Source organism: Panthera uncia, assembly GCF_023721935.1.
Source record: "Panthera uncia isolate 11264 chromosome A3 unlocalized genomic scaffold, Puncia_PCG_1.0 HiC_scaffold_12, whole genome shotgun sequence".
In the NCBI taxonomy this organism is placed as follows: domain Eukaryota; kingdom Metazoa; phylum Chordata; class Mammalia; order Carnivora; family Felidae; genus Panthera; species Panthera uncia.
Genome location: NW_026057579.1, coordinates 28,502,829 through 28,518,733, shown reverse-complemented (window position 1 = coordinate 28,518,733; position 15,905 = coordinate 28,502,829). Strand labels below are relative to the sequence as shown.

The 15,905-nt window shown below is 40.0% G+C and overlaps 1 protein-coding gene across 3 annotated transcripts in view; it reads right to left on the bottom strand.

Annotated features, from left to right (window-relative positions):
* Nucleotides 1-15,905, bottom strand: part of NBAS (NBAS subunit of NRZ tethering complex) — a 328,333-nt gene that overhangs the window by 296,234 nt on the left and 16,194 nt on the right. For all 3 annotated transcript variants that reach the window (XM_049652503.1, XM_049652501.1, XM_049652502.1), the window contains 3 exons: nucleotides 9,137-9,270; nucleotides 6,577-6,710; nucleotides 4,744-4,842 (listed from right to left, as the gene is read on the bottom strand). In XM_049652503.1, the coding sequence (XP_049508460.1) occupies nucleotides 4,744-4,842; nucleotides 6,577-6,710; nucleotides 9,137-9,270 (367 nt within the window). The remainder of the gene's footprint in view (nucleotides 1-4,743; nucleotides 4,843-6,576; nucleotides 6,711-9,136; nucleotides 9,271-15,905) is intronic.

Here is a 15,905-nt window from a genome sequence, read left to right as displayed (position 1 = left end):
TTTATTTTATAATCAAAAGAAATGTTTTATGAAAATGGCAGCAATTTGCAGCACATACAATTACATTCAGTTTTATAACAACGTAAAGACCGCTAACTGTGCATGTGGTCATTCAACCACATCCAAAATAAAAGTCTATAATTTCAGATTGGAAAATAATATGCTAAATACAATAAACATTTTTTTTAAATTCTTTAATTAACTAGACTTGCAACTGATTTTCCAATTTCTTAAGGAGACACCAAACCGACTCTTTAAGGCAAGAGCCACACAAACTAAAAGGAAGAAATTAATGGTATTATATCTACTCACTACTATCATTTCCTGAGTACCTACTATGTATCTAATCCTCAAAGCAACTAGTGACTCACGGAATACTCATTTCAATTCCTTTCTTCCCTTAAGAGAGATTCATAAAATAACTACAGAGAACTTCTAGAAAGGAGAAATACAACTGAAGCAAAAAACAGAATGCCTAGCTTAAAAAGAGGAGGCATATGGGACGCCTGGGTGGCTCAGCCAGGTAAGCCTCCGACTTCGGCTCAGGTCATGATCTCACAGTTCATGAGTTAAAGCCCTGTGGCAGGCTCAGTGCTGACAGCTCAGAGTCTGGAGCCTGCGTGGGATTCTGTGTCTCCCCCTCTCTCTCTGCCCCTCCCCCGCTTGTTCGTGCTCTCTCTCTCTCTCAAAAATAAACATGAAAAAAAAAAAAGAGAGAAGCCATAGAATTAGTAAAAAGAAAAAAAAGATATATCAGAACAGATTACCAGAACAGATTTTTCTTTATAAATAGGATATCATATGTATCATTAATTCATTGTATTTATAATATATCTCAAAAGTGCCTCAAACTACTTTCGTCATTAGTGTCCATGTTTATATGGAAAGAATTAAAACAGCCTCTTCTTTTTTTAAACAAAAAATAAAGGAGAAAAAAAGAGTGAGAATAAAGGGGAGTCCAAGGAGACTCAACATCTAGAGAACAGACATTCCAGAGAGAAAAGATAAAACACAGGGGAAGAAACAATCAAAGAAATAAGTCAGCAAATTTTCCCAAAAGTGAGTATTCAAACTGAAGGGTCAACACTATGGGTATAACAAAACTACTCTAAGACATTACATGGTCAAGTTTCAGAACACTGTGGGAAAATAAAAAAGAATCTGAGTTTCCAGAGGGAAGGGTGTCAAAAAAAATAGAGAAAACAAAGAAAAAAGTGTATCAGAATTCTCAAGGGCAGCACTAGAAGCTAGACGACAATGGAGCAGTCTCTTCAAAATTCTAAAAGGAAAATTATTTCCAGCCTACAATTCTATCCAGGCACATTATCAATGAAGCATGAAGACAGAATAAAAGCCATTTTCAGACAGGCAAGGCCTGAAAAAATATACGCTTCCCATGGACTCTTCCTCAGGGAATTACAGAGGTTCACCAAAACAGTGAAATAGACCAAAAAAGAAAAAAACAAAAACAAAAAAAACATAGCATCCAGGAAATAGGTGATGTCACAAAAAATAATAACAATAATAACAAAAGCAATTCTCAGCATGATGATGAAGTGAAATTCTTAACAGAAGTTGCAAACCCAAATCAGAGCAGGTCAGAAAGTGCTGAGAAAAGACTACAAGAAGATGATACCTACAGAATATGATGTACTAAAAGGGGGTCTACACTAATGGGGGTGAGTTTAGGGTTAGGGCAAACAAACAAACAAACAAAAAAATTAACTACAAGAATACACACAGTTAAGAAGTTCCCAGGCAGATCTTACTGTAACCTACAAAGCCCCTCTATGATTTAGTACTCACCTCGTCTCTTTCAGATCAGTATATTACTCTACTCACTCAGTCAGCTTCAGCCAAACTGGCCTTCTTGCTATTTCTAGAAAATGGCCAGTACACTCCCAACTCATTTTTCTTTGGCTATTCCTTCTGCACAGAACATTCTTCCTTCAGAGAGCCAGATAAGTAAATACCCTCGCCTCTTACAGGTCTTTGCGCAAATGTCACTTTCTCAAAAAGGGTAATCAGTCAACCTGAATTAAAATTACAACCCATGCCCTACTCCCCACCGTGTCATGGCCACTGATCCCTGTTGATCCTTTTCCCCATTGCACTTATCAGTTCCGCAAACACTGTATGTCCATTGTTTGTCGTCTGTCACCCCTTCTAGAAGTAAGTTCCACAAAGAACATACCAAGGTATATAATAGCATGTGGCACAGAACAGGAAATGAATGAAGATTTACTAAATGAATGAATGAGTGAATAAACAAGTCAACGAATATTTAAGGATGAAAAGGCAAGGACACAATACTACAGAAGGTTCTGGTCTCATCTGTGGATAGCATCTAACCATAATATTCATCCAACAAAATCAAATGCAATAGGAGAATAAGAGAATACTCGCTTTGTGTATGGGAGACAGACTGAGTTAAGAAAACTCTATATGCATCTTCCATAAAGGGACATTCATAGATAAGGTGTAAAACTGAGAAATTAAAAAGTAACAACATAAGCATTTTATTTTTATGTATGACAACAGCCAAAGCTATCAAATAAAATAGCTACATAAAATAGCTCAAAGTAGTTATCTTTGGAAATACATTGGGTGAAAGTTTTTAAAAATTATTTAACACTTGAAACCACACACAACTATAACTCATTAAAGATAAATTGAAAAAAATATGCTGGAAGAAGATACTCAATAGGCATATAATCCAAAGTTAATATCTAGATCACACTAAGAATGTCGAGACCAAATACCCAATAAAAATTAAGCAGTTATCTAAGAAAGCATTTCATAGAGACAAAACATGAATGGCCAATAACTTGTAAAGGTGACCAAACTCATCAGTAATCAGGGAAGTGAAAATTAAAACCACACAGTCAGAGGGGCAGCTGGGTGGCTGAGTCGGTTAGATGTCCGAGTCTTGATCTTGGCTCAGGTCATGATCTCACAGTTCATGGGATCGAGCTCTATGTTGGGCTCTGCGCTGACAGCATGGAGCCTGCTTGGGATTCTCTTTCTGCCCCTCCCCCGCTGACATGCTCACGCTCTCTCTCTCAAAATAAACAAACTTAAAAAAAAAACCCACAATGAGAGACTCTTTTATACCTACCAGCTCAGCAAATATTTAAAAGTCTGGTATCAAGAACGCTAAAAGAATATGAAACTACAGAAACTTTCACACACTGCCATCGTCCACTTGCAGACCCATTCCGAAAAACATTTGCATTGCCTAGTAAAGTTAAAGATGTACCTCCTCAACAACTCAGCAATTCCACTTCTACTTATATATCCTGCAGAAACCCTTTACGTATGTGTCAGAGGAATGCATAATCATTCTGGCCACAGTACAATTCTTATAACAAAAAAAAAAAAAAAAAAAACTGGAAACAAAACAAATTTTCATCTACAGAGAATGAATAATTATGCTGCAATATATTCACAACATGAAATATCCTTTTTTTTTTTTTGATGTTTATTTTATTTTGAGAGAGCACACATAAGCAGGGGGAGGGGCAGAGAGGGAGGAGAAAGAGAATCCCAAGCAGGCTCCACGCTGACAGCACAGAACCCAACGCAGGGCTCAATTCCAAGAAACGTGAGATCATGACCTGAGCCAAAATCAAGAGCTGGACGCTTAACCGAATGAGCCACCCAGGTGCCCCCCATAACATGAAATATCGTACTGGTAGTTAAAACTGAATCTCAAAGTAAGACCTGTGTGTCTTCCTTATGATTCCATTTATATAAAGTCAAACAGCAAAACTAAATATGAGTAAGTGGTAAAACTATCAAGAAAACAAAAGACTGATCAACCAAAATTCAGGACAGTGGTTCTCTCTAGTGGGGAGGGAGTCAGGGAAGAGTACAAACTGGGCTCTGGTGGATGTGGGTTCCTTTGCAGTACGAACATTTCATAATAAAATTCTAAACACAAAAGGTCAGACCTAGGACAGAACAGAATACAAAAAATGCATACCTTTTTTCATCCAAAAGACTTAAGTACAGAGAGGATCAGAGAGTTTAAGGACTTGCAAACAGACACAGACTCACTGTCAAAATTCAGAATTCAAGCTAGGTTTTGCCTGGTGCACAACTTGATATTCTTCCCATCTAGAAAACCAAAAAGTTTGCTTGGCTAACTTAAAAAATAGATGGAAATTTCATTCTCAAATAACAAAATTAAAGGAGAGAAATGACTGGAAGTAGAAAACGCCCAATTTTCAAGTAACCCTCAACGTAGGTGGCCAATACATGGAGAAGTGTCATATATGAAGAATGGGCGAGGGCTGTAAGAATGAGCTGTGCAGCAATGAGAGCAGCTCAAACCTGCCGAGAAGGAAAGGAGGAGGGAAGGAATGTCTACTGAGACCTCTTGGGCAAGGGTACTTCACATGCACGGTTTGAGGAGTTCTCGCAACACGCTAGAGTGAAAAGTTAGGTATATACTCATTTCACAGATGAGAAAAATAAGACTAAGTAAGTGAAGAGAGAAGAAAGGCTTCCTCATTGAATATTCCCCTTGCCCCATCTGGCTCAGAGCTGTCCGCCAGATGAACAGAAATGCTCACACAATGATTACATACATATTACAGATATTTAAGATAACTATGCATGAGAGGAAGAAACGAAAAAGCCAAAATAATCAAAATGGACAATTTCTCCTCTCTGAAACAGTGCCAAGACGTCTACATCCACCTAATACTCTACCATATAAGAGAAGAAATGGTTACTTACCTGTGACCAGGATGGTAAATAGCTGTGTTGATTCCGTGAGGATAATGACTACTGAAGCTGAAACAGTGACTCTCTTGATAGCTCTGATTTGTTCCAACACTAAATTTAAGAAGGTAAATAAGAAATAAATACCAGTAAGGCACAGTGAGAGACCAAAAAATACCCACTGAAATGTCTACACTTAAAAGACAAACACCACCAGGGGCGCCTGGGTGGCTCAGTCGGTTGAGCGTCCGACTTCGGCTCAGGTCATGATCTCACAATTTGTGAGTTTAAGCCCCACGTCAGACTCTGTGCTGACAGCTCAGAGCCTGGAGCCTGCTTCGGATTCTGTGTCTCCCCCTCTCTCTGCCCCTTCCCCGCTCATGCTCTGTCTCTGTCTCTCAAAAATGCATAAACATTTAAAAAAAATTTTTTTAATAAAAAATAATAAATAAATAAATAAATAAATAAATAAGACACCACCAAATACAGCTGAGGATGTAAAACAACCAGAACTCAGATACATTATTTGTGGGAATATGAGTGATACAAAAACTCTGGAAAAAGGTCTAGAAGTTTCTTACAAAAATAAACTATATCTACCCTATGACTCAACAGTTCTGCTCAAAGATAGTGACCAAAGAGAAATGACAATGTATATCCACAAATAGTTAAATAAGAATGGTCACAACAGCTTTATTCACTGTAGCCCAAAACTGGAAATCAGAATTCCATCAAAAGAAGAGCGAATACACAAATCGTGAATGTTATGGTCTGAACGTCTGTGGACACCCCTGCCCACCACGGATTGAATGCCTGCGTCCCCCGTAACATTCGTAAGTTAAAACTCTGACGCCAATATGATGGTATTTGGAAGCGGGGTGTTTGGGAATTAATTAGGTCATGAGGATAACACCCTCACGAAAGGAATCACTCTTCTTCCAAGAGGCCAGAGAGCTAGCTAGCTCTATTCCCACCACATGCAAAGAGCGGTCTGTAAGCCAAAAGACCACAGCCCAACCATGCTGGTACCTAGAATAGAATTCCACCCTCAGGAAGTGTCAGCAGTAAATTTCTGTTGTTGATAAGTCACCCAGTTATGGAACTCTGTTGTAACAAATCAAACTAAGACACATGAAATATTCATACAATGAAACACAATGTATTATAATAAAAGGGAATAAACGGATACATGAAAAAATGCAAATAAATCTCAAAATATGCTAAATGAAGGAAGCCTTAGACAGAAGGGTGCATACTATGAGTCCATTAATGTGAATTACCAGAACAGGAAAAACTTATCTAGAAGAAGAAAAAATAAAAAAACAGCAGTTGCTCTAAGGGTGGGTGTAAACGGATTCACTGGGCAAGAGCATGAGGGAACTTTCTAGCATGATGGTAATGTTCTGCATCTTAATGGAGGTTTGAATTGCACAAGCACATGCATTTATCATAATTCATTGGCTGGTACACTTAAGATCTGTGCATTTCATTTCATCTGCAAATTTTACTTCAAAAGAGAAAACTATAAGCAAATATTGAACTTTAATTAATGACATGATGTGGAGGTATTTAAGTATTAACTCTGAAATTAATTAACAAAGAACACTGATTAAATGGCTAAATAGAGGGATGGACAGAAATGTGACATAGCAAGTATAACAAAATCCTCATTCTAGAATTTAAGTGAATGTATATGAATATTCACTATACAATTGTTTCAACCTTCCTATTATATTTGCAATTTTTCATAGTAAAATGCTGAAAGAAAAAAAAAACAAAAGCTGACACTAAGCCAGAGAAATAAACATTATGTCAAACCGGAGTTCCCAAATAAAGTATATTTTTTACCTTACGAGGTAACTTTTAAGTTCTCCTCGGTAATTGATGACCAGGAGTTCTGCAGACCACTGTGCACTGGCTTTATATTCTAAAAATATCAACCCAGCAATGGCACAGCTCAAATCACCTGCTAAACTGGATGCCTGAAGAAAAGGAGTAAATTAAGTCACTAAAAAGATACCACACAGAAGTTAACATGTGTGCAATTGGAAGACGTCCCAGACATTGGCCCTGCCAGGTGCACATTAAGACAGCCCCAGAACTGATCTGTATACTAAAGAATCATGCAAATCAGAGTGCCTAGAACCAGACACACAACTCTAGACCTGCCCTCCCAATCAAAGGCTAGAAGCACACAATCCTCTTTGGATGAGAGATTCTCCTAGATTCATGAATTTCTGTTCAGACTGTACTTCTATTGTGTGGATGGGGGGGGGGGAGGGGAGCAATGCCACAATTCAACTTCAAAGAACTCTAAGATACTTCAGATTCTGTCACCCTCTCTCTCTGCCCCTCCCCCACTCATGCTGTGTCTCTCTCTGTCTCAGAAATAAATATTAAAAAAAAAAAATTTTTTTAAAGAACTCTAAGATACAGAACTCAGATATGACCTTCCAAATGTTGATTTGCATTGCCTGCAGGAAACAATGCTTCAAGAAAAAAGCCTCACTTAATTCCCATTTGCCCCATCAACAACTAAAAGGAAAAGGCACTTAAAACACTCATTCAATGGCAACCTTTTTCCATTAACTAAATATCAGGCTATATTGCTAAGGATTTGAAGGCATGTGCACCCTAGGAAGCACACATAATAAAGTTTATCACCCTGAATGACTCCTCACTGTCTAGAACCACCAAGACTGTGACCACATGTGGCTGCTGAACACTCATACGTGGCTAGTCCTAACTGAGATCGGCTACAAAAGTAAACATGAAATTTCAAAGCCTTGGTATCAAAGAAAGTATCTCGTTAATACTCTTTACATGGATTACATGCTAAAATAATATTTGTGATATACAGGATTAAATATTAAATAAATTTCACCTGTTTTCTTTTACTCTTAATGCAGCTACTAGAAGATTTAAAATCACACATGCGATCATATATAAAGTTCACATGACTTTTCTATCAGATAGTGCTTAGTCCAGGAAACAGGGATCCAAACTTCCTACTTTGATTCCCCAGGACTTCCATAATAGGAGCCTAACACATTTTTTCAAGTTTTTCCACTCATTATTTCTGAACAAAAACCATTCTCTATATCATAAGTTCTTATCCCCAGCTTCTCGTTAGAATCAGCTGAAAAACCTATAAACAGGGGCGCCTGGGTGGCTCGGTCGGTTGAGCGTCTGACTTCAGCTCAGGTCATGATCTCACTGTGAGTTCCACCATCAAGCTCTGTGCTGACAGCTCAGGGCCTGGAGCCTGCTTTGGATTCTGTGTCTCCCCCACCCACACCCTCCCCCGCTCACTCGTGCTCTCAAAAATAAACATTAAAAAATTAAAAAAAAAAAAAACAAACCTATAAACAATATTAATTCCCAGAACCCACTCCCATCAATTAAATCAGAATTTTTATGGGTCGAGTCTAGAAAATCAAGTAATTTTTTGTTTTTCTTTTCTTTATAAAGCTTTCCAGGCAATTCTAAGATGCAGCCAGAGTTAGAAATGCTGTTGTACCTGTCTCTGTATCTTGGGTCATTCAAGGAAGAAGGACACAAAGTGAAAAGTGCTGGGTCCCTGAAATTGTTTCACTTAGGAGCTGGATTGCCATGGCAACAGCCTGCCCCCCCCCCCCGCCCCCAATTCAATTTTAGTTTTCCAAACTGTAAAGCACAGATAATATCTGTCCAATCTACTCGAAGCATTCTTATGAACATTAAATGAGAATATATGTCAAACTCATTAATAAAGTAAAGAGCACTACACAAATACAAGTTATTACTACCAGTCATTTCTTCACTCTCCCTTTCAATTTCTATCCTTTTAGGATGACAGACGCAGTCCTCTGAAAGCTGTTCCCTACTGCAGCAGCCCACTGACTGCTCTTCCCCCCTGGAACTTCTCAACAGCTTCCATACCTCTGTTTAGCATTTACTTCCCACCATGGTTTTTTGGGGGGGTTGTTGTTGTTGTTGTTGTTGTTAAGGTTTTTTTTTTTTTTTTTTAATGTACTTATTTTGAGAGAGAGATAACATGAGCAGGAGAGGGGCAGAGAGAAGGGAGACGGAGAACTCCCCAGTAGCCTTCACACCATCAGCACAGAGCCCAGTGTGGGACTTGAACCCCCGTCGAAACCAAGAGTCAGACACTCAACCGACTGAGCCACCGAGGCGCCCCACTCCCCACCATGTTTTGATGCCAATGGATTACCTCTGAACACCGCACTACAAGATACAAAGGAAAAATATTTCATGTACAGATATCTACCTACTAGATTCTGAATATCTTAAGTTCACAACTTACTCAGACTTACATTTCTATTTCCCCTCTTTCACATTCATTCAAGCACCTTCACATACTTGTTTGAATGCCTTTCGTGTAATGAGCTTCCGGTTACATACATACCGGGGTAATAACAAAGAGTTCGCTTCCCATGAGATCAAACACCCTCACGGTTCCCGTACTTTCAGCGTAGGCCAGCAGGGTACAATCGTAACTCCACGCTACACGTCTCCACTGGGGTTTTGGGTCTTTTGGAACTACAATGAAAGGAAAAGAAGTGGTTGTAACAATGTGTTACACAGATAGTTTAGCTGCAGTAACTATAAATGTAAATTATTCAACTCTATTACATCCTCTCCCAAGGATTTCTAATGCTTCAGTTCAATCGAAGAGAACAGTTCCCAGAAAGCCACGTCAAGTAAGAGTGGGACATACGAACCAGAGCCAGCTCTGCCCCGCTTACTCCGGAAGGAAAGACGGTGACCCCAGTGGTCTAGTGAAGGCTGAGCATGCCCTGGTGTGGCAAAGGCCTGGGAACAGCGCACCTCAAAACACTCACAAAGTTAAAATGGATCAAAAGCAGAGAGAGTGGGCAGAAAATAATTCCAATCCAGTGAGTTCAGCATCTCTAACAGCAAAAAATGAAAATTTCACCTGAAATCTTCTAAATATACCAAATACAGATACCAAGGAAATACAACGCAGTATTCTGCAGAAGAAATATACACACGCATGTGTAATACACAGACACAGATATTAGGTAAGTCAAGTACTATCCTGGATCAGTCATGCAATTATAATATTTTAATAACCAATCTTAACAATCTAACACCTGTACTTTTTCTGTTCTGAATTTTTCAGTACAATAATGAAGAAAAAAGCTGTCGGCTACAAAAAAACAAAAAAAGGGACAGTGAAACTCTCGACTCTGTTAGCTTTGTTTGAGGCTTTTGATGTTTTGTGGGCTTCAGTTGTCCCTCATTAGAATGCCGGCACTGAAGAGACAGGGCCACTGCCTTTTCCTTTACCAGCAGGGACTCCAGATGATTAGGGGACTGACAAGGTGACATCGCGAGTCAAGAGCAAAGAAAGCCCTGGACCTACGTGTCCTGCCTTCCCAAACAGTGAACACTTCACCACCACACACTCACCGCCTCTCGGTCAGAGTTTGGACAGGGCCTCAGGACGGCCTCAGAAAGGTTTCCGAGATGCACTGGCTCCTCTCTACTCCCCTAACAGAATCGCCCAGTTAAGGCTTCGCTGTCTCTTGCGGAGACGCTCACAACAGCCCCCCCCCCCCAAGTGGTCTCCTCCCTTCCATTTTCTCCCCAATCCTTCCTCAATACTCTCCAAAGAGATCTTTCTAAGGGGAGCAGATCCCATCCTGCAGCTGCATGGTTCTCCATTTCCAACAGAATGAAGTCCAAACTCCTCCACATGCACGAACGGCCCCATACAAATAGCCCCATCACAGCCTTCCAGTGTCCCCTCCTACCGCTACCACCTCCACATATCCGACGAGCCAACAACACAACTGGCAAAAAAGCAAACCACACACACTCGAGTCTCAGCCTTTTGTACACATTGCTACCTCTACCCAGAAGGTTCTTTTTTAATTTTTTTTTGAACATTCATTTATTTTTGAGACAGAGACAGAGAGTAAACAGGGGAGGGGCAGAGAGAGAGAGGGAGACGCAGAATCGGAAGCAGGCTCCAGGCTGCGAGCTGTCAGCACAGAGCCCGACGTGGGGCTTGAACTCACAGACCACAAGATCATGACCTGAGCTGAAGTCGACCGCTTAACCGACTGAGCCACCCAGGCGCTCCAGAATGTTCTTCTTTAGTATTCCTCAAATGGTTCTCTTTTGTTACAACCACCTGTGTTAAGGAGTGGTTACCTCCTCCTTCCTGGACATTCTCCCAAACTGACTGCTCTCCTCTCTGTGCCCCAGATATGCTGTACAAAACTCCCCCATAGCATTGATCGCATCGTATTATGTTGTTTCCATGACTGTTGCCCCCACCCGTTTCTGAACTCCATGAAATCACAGACAGTGTCCTACTCAACACTGCCATCCTGGGACCTGGAACAGAAAGTGATTAGTTTCACTTTCTAATCTTCACTAGTAAGTGAAGACTACGTCTTTCAGAGAAGTCTGTATTAACAGGACAAGGTAACAGTAAGAGTTTAGCATCCTTCAAGGACTACCAATTAAACATGAATCACATAACTGAAGACTTCTTTCCACCTAAAAGAGATAACACAGAATTCAGACTTCCCTCTTATCTCTGTAATACCCATAATATATGTTCTTTATATGAGGAAAGTGTACCAGACATCAAGGAGTTTGTCTATTTATCAACAGGTAAAAAACATACCAAAAAAAAAAAAAAAAAAACAATCCAAGGGGGCCTCTGAATACAGGAGGGTCTAGTGGATTTATTAAAGATAAACAAAATACTACATACACTCTAGAAAAGCAACTTTTTTAATGATAATAAAATGAAGAAAAATATCAGTTCTCTGTCTTTATAAAGCTAAAAAAAATCCAAACTTGGAAGTAAACACAGGCACAAAATGATAAACAACACAATACAAGACCCACATACACACAGATGCCACATAAACACCAGCAAGAGGACACTTTAATGCCCTGAAAAATATTCATGTGCTCAAGAAACACAGCAATATTTTTCCATTATTACTGTTTTACCTGTGATAACCGGGTTTTTTCCTCTTATTTCATTTTGCTAGGATAAACAGATTTATGCACCACATTCTGTTTCTGTCTGAAATAGGTTCCATCTAAAGGGGATTTGTTTTTACTATTACTTCTAGTTATAGCCAGTAGCTCCAGAAAACTCTGCATGTGTTTTGACCCAGATAAAGATGTTTTCATTACAAAATAAGATTTCACATAACAATGTAAAAATAAAGGCTTTATCAACAGATTCTTCCAGCCGACTGTGTGGTTTTGGAGAGGAACAAACAGTCCAGATTTAAGTGTTAATGGGGTTGTCTGAAGGGTATTCAGAAAGGCTGCTGGTCAAGTTAACCAGCCATCTGACAACCTCCACATTCATGGTCAGACTGTTCATTCTTGCTCATATCTTGCACCGGCTGCAGCCCCTTCAACCTGCCTGGGTGCCAAGTTCTTTCCCACCTTACGCTTTTGTCTGCGCTGTTTTCTCAGCCTGGAACCCTTTCCCTAGGCCCTCTCTTGGCTCCTTTTCATCTTTCAGGTCTCACTTTATGTACCGCTTCCCCAGGATGTGTTCTCTGACCACCCTGGCTAAAGCAACCCAAGGCCCCATTATTCGCCACAGCCCACTGGTTTCCTTTCCTCCACATATCTGATCCCAAACGATTATGCACATGTTGGTCTACTTTTTATCATCTGTCTACTCACTTAAGCTATAAATTCCAAAATGCCTGGGCCCGGCTCCATCTTGTTCCGAACTGCCTCGCCGGGGCCTAGCACACTGGTGGTAGCAGTCAGCACTCAAGTGCTAACAGACCACACGCTAATCCAGGGCTCAGCCGCCCGGATTAGAGACACAGGACAAGATTACGAGGTAAGGAACACTGGGTTCTCTTCTCAGCGCTGCCATAAAACCAAGGGGTGTGAGCTTGGGGAGAGCACCAAGGTGCCGCTTGGTCATTTGCAAAATGAAGGGCTGAATGAACAATCTCCCCTGGACTCGCTCTGACTGCTAAATCGAGAACCAGTGAGCAAAAGCAAACTAGTGGGGCTACGAAGACTTGGAGTCTCGAATGTTTGAAGTAAGCACTGGCAAAGACACGAGAAAAATCTTATAATCCTAGAATGAGAAAGGTCTAACCATGACGAGAAACTCTGAAATTATACAAGGAAAAGAAAAAAAAAAAAAAAAAGGCAAATGTAGTCACAAGAGAAAAAAAAAAAAAAAAAACACCACCACCATAACAAATTTCAAAGGAAATCAATTGGGTGACAATATCTGTAACATATGTGACAAAGTATTAACATTCATACTATCAAGCCAATAAGAACAAGTAAGCTAAGGGTAATATAGGCAAAAGGGTATGATCTAACAATGCACAAAAAAATAAAAATAGCCACTTAACATATGCTCTAATAACTAAAAAAAATGCAAATTGAAAATGAGATACTAATTTATCCTTTGCCAGTGAACCTAACAAATACTTCTTAAATACGTAACATACGGTGCTGACAGCGGAGCAAAAAAACTGCTTCCATCATACCTTTTTCATAGTTGTATATATAGGTGGAACCTTCTGGAAAGAATTACAGCAGTAGCTATTTGAGTACTATACCCAGACACAAACAGGATGTCTTTTCAGCGCTGGTGAAGAGGGATGGGGGAGAAGATGGGTAAGAAAAAGAGGAAGGAAACAAGCCACTGTAAACAACATAAATTTCTATCAAGAGGAGAACAGATGAATAAAATGTGGTTCACATTCTTACAGGGGAAGACTGTGGCTACGCTGAAAAGACTGAAATGCATCTGTACGCACTGATTAGGAAAGACATTGATACAGTCAGAGGGAGAGCAACCTGGGAACAAAGTCCACAATAGGATCTCGACTTGTTAATGACAAACTCAATCCATCTATGTACAGGTTTACAGAAGCAGAGGTTTTATATTAAATCAGTAATATAAGTCCCCGTGAGAAATGCAAATGGAAAAGAAACTTTACGTTCTCTGCCTCTGCATTGTTTGAATTTGTTATGTGTATGTACTGCTTTTGTAATAAAATAAGCACGGTAACTAGTTTCAGACTAGATCTCCCACTGTGAAAGAAAAATATGTCAAAGACCCGTTTCAGACATTATCTACAGGCAGTGCAAGACTGTGACCCGAGGGAGAGGCTGCTTTCAGCCGGTAGGCACCTTCTAGACCGCCTTGTGTGAAGAGAGACCTCCAGCTGCACGTGCAAATCTCAAGGAACTGAGCAGATACAGAATGGAGTCACAGAGCTACACTGGAGCTACAGAGCTGAATACCACCTGCAAAGCAGCTTTCCAGAGGGAAGTGAGGGAGGCAGAGAAGGAAACTGAAAAATGTGCAGAGATGAGCCCTGGGTCTTTGGCGCCACACACACACACACACACACACACACACACATATTCCACAGGGCCACACCGCCAAGGAGAAGGGGACTGACTATCGGCAAAAGCAACTTCCAGAGGTGGGAGAGGATTTGGAAATGTTTGAGTTCCACCTCATCAGAGTGGAGAGACGTTCATGAACACTCGGAGCTTTCATAAGACATCCCAGAAAGACTCCACCATAAAGTAGGACTAACGTAACCCCAAAATAAAAGCTACTCTAAACCTATGTTAGAAGACTTAAAAAAAAAAAAAAAAGCCTTAAAAAATTAAGCTGATTAACTACTTCCCAGAGCAAACCTCAATACTCTAGTAGGGATGATAACAAGGCTCGCTAGCTCAGCTCCATAATGTTGAGCACACAATCTAAAGTGCAGGAAAATATACATAATCATGGGAAAACTCAGCCAATAGAAACACGCCCAGAAATGCTACAAACTGAGGAATGAGCAGACAAGGACTTCAAAACAGCTATTATAGCATATTTGGGAATTCAAAGAAAAACATAAACATAGGCAGTATATAGAGAATGTCAACAGAAATGTGATGGAAGCTACAAAATATCGAGATATCGAGCCAGGTTCTAGAAATACAAAAACACAAAAGACGGTGTCTGGGCCTGGGCTGTCATGGGGCTCACCAGGCCACCAGTGCACTGAGGGGACCTCAGCTCCTCACAACAGGCGAACTACTGCTTGGTACCAGAAGCTCTGGTTTACGGGATCTCAAAATCAGAAATAGGAGAGAAATCTCTTAACATAGTACAGCTCTAAAAAAAAAAAAAAAAAAATCTAATTCCTTGTGGTATTATTTAGGTCACTATTCAAGACAGGAAGAGTAGTATTTATGGCCTGGCAAACAGAGCCAAAACAAGTTGCAACCCACATTTAAAACATTCTCAAATGGCATATATTTTATAAAGCGATAATTGAAAAATATCAAAGTGGAACCAAACAGTTCCTATTTTAGTTTGCAGACTCTGCAATATGTAGTTTCAAAAATGCATTAATAACAATCTGGCTCCTTTTCTCCAGGCAGACACAGGAAATCTCATTTGGCATATGAGAGTTATTCCTATAAAGAAGAGTCAGATAATAAGCAAATGATCATTACCTCAAATTATATGAAATGGAAAGAAGCCATTAATGCAGCATTAAGGTCATAAATTCATACATTTGGAAGCCAACAAAATAAAACATTAGTTCACAAAGCATTATTATCCCATCCATGCTGCCACATTAACTGTATGCACTAAAACCTCTAACAAATATTATAATTTGTGTGAAATACAGAGGGATAAGCTTCCTATTTTCATGTTAACTTGTAGATCTTTCAGTTTACGTACTGGTTAAGAGTGGATGCCTAATGTCACAGCTCAAAAGGACCCTGCATGTCTGAATCACTCCAACATGCTGAACATGCTTCTCAGCAGCTCACCACGGGCCCCCCAAGCCCTCACCCAACAGAAGCACAGCACTGGGAAAAACATAATTGAATATCTACCCCTAAACTATCCTTCTGGGAACATCTTGATCCTTACGCATTATTTAAGCCAGGTCTGGTCTACTTTAATAAGCGCTGGTGAAGACTACTGAGACTAAATTCAGAAAATGCTAGTACCCCAAACTTTAGAAATGCACACACACCACTCTCCTTCTATTATTCTCAACAGGTTACTAAGCAAACAGGACCTCTTATCTACCCTTATTGTTTGTGGCATGTATACACATTTGTGTGCAGTAAGAATAAAAGCATGGTGGGGGCAGGGGACACCTGGA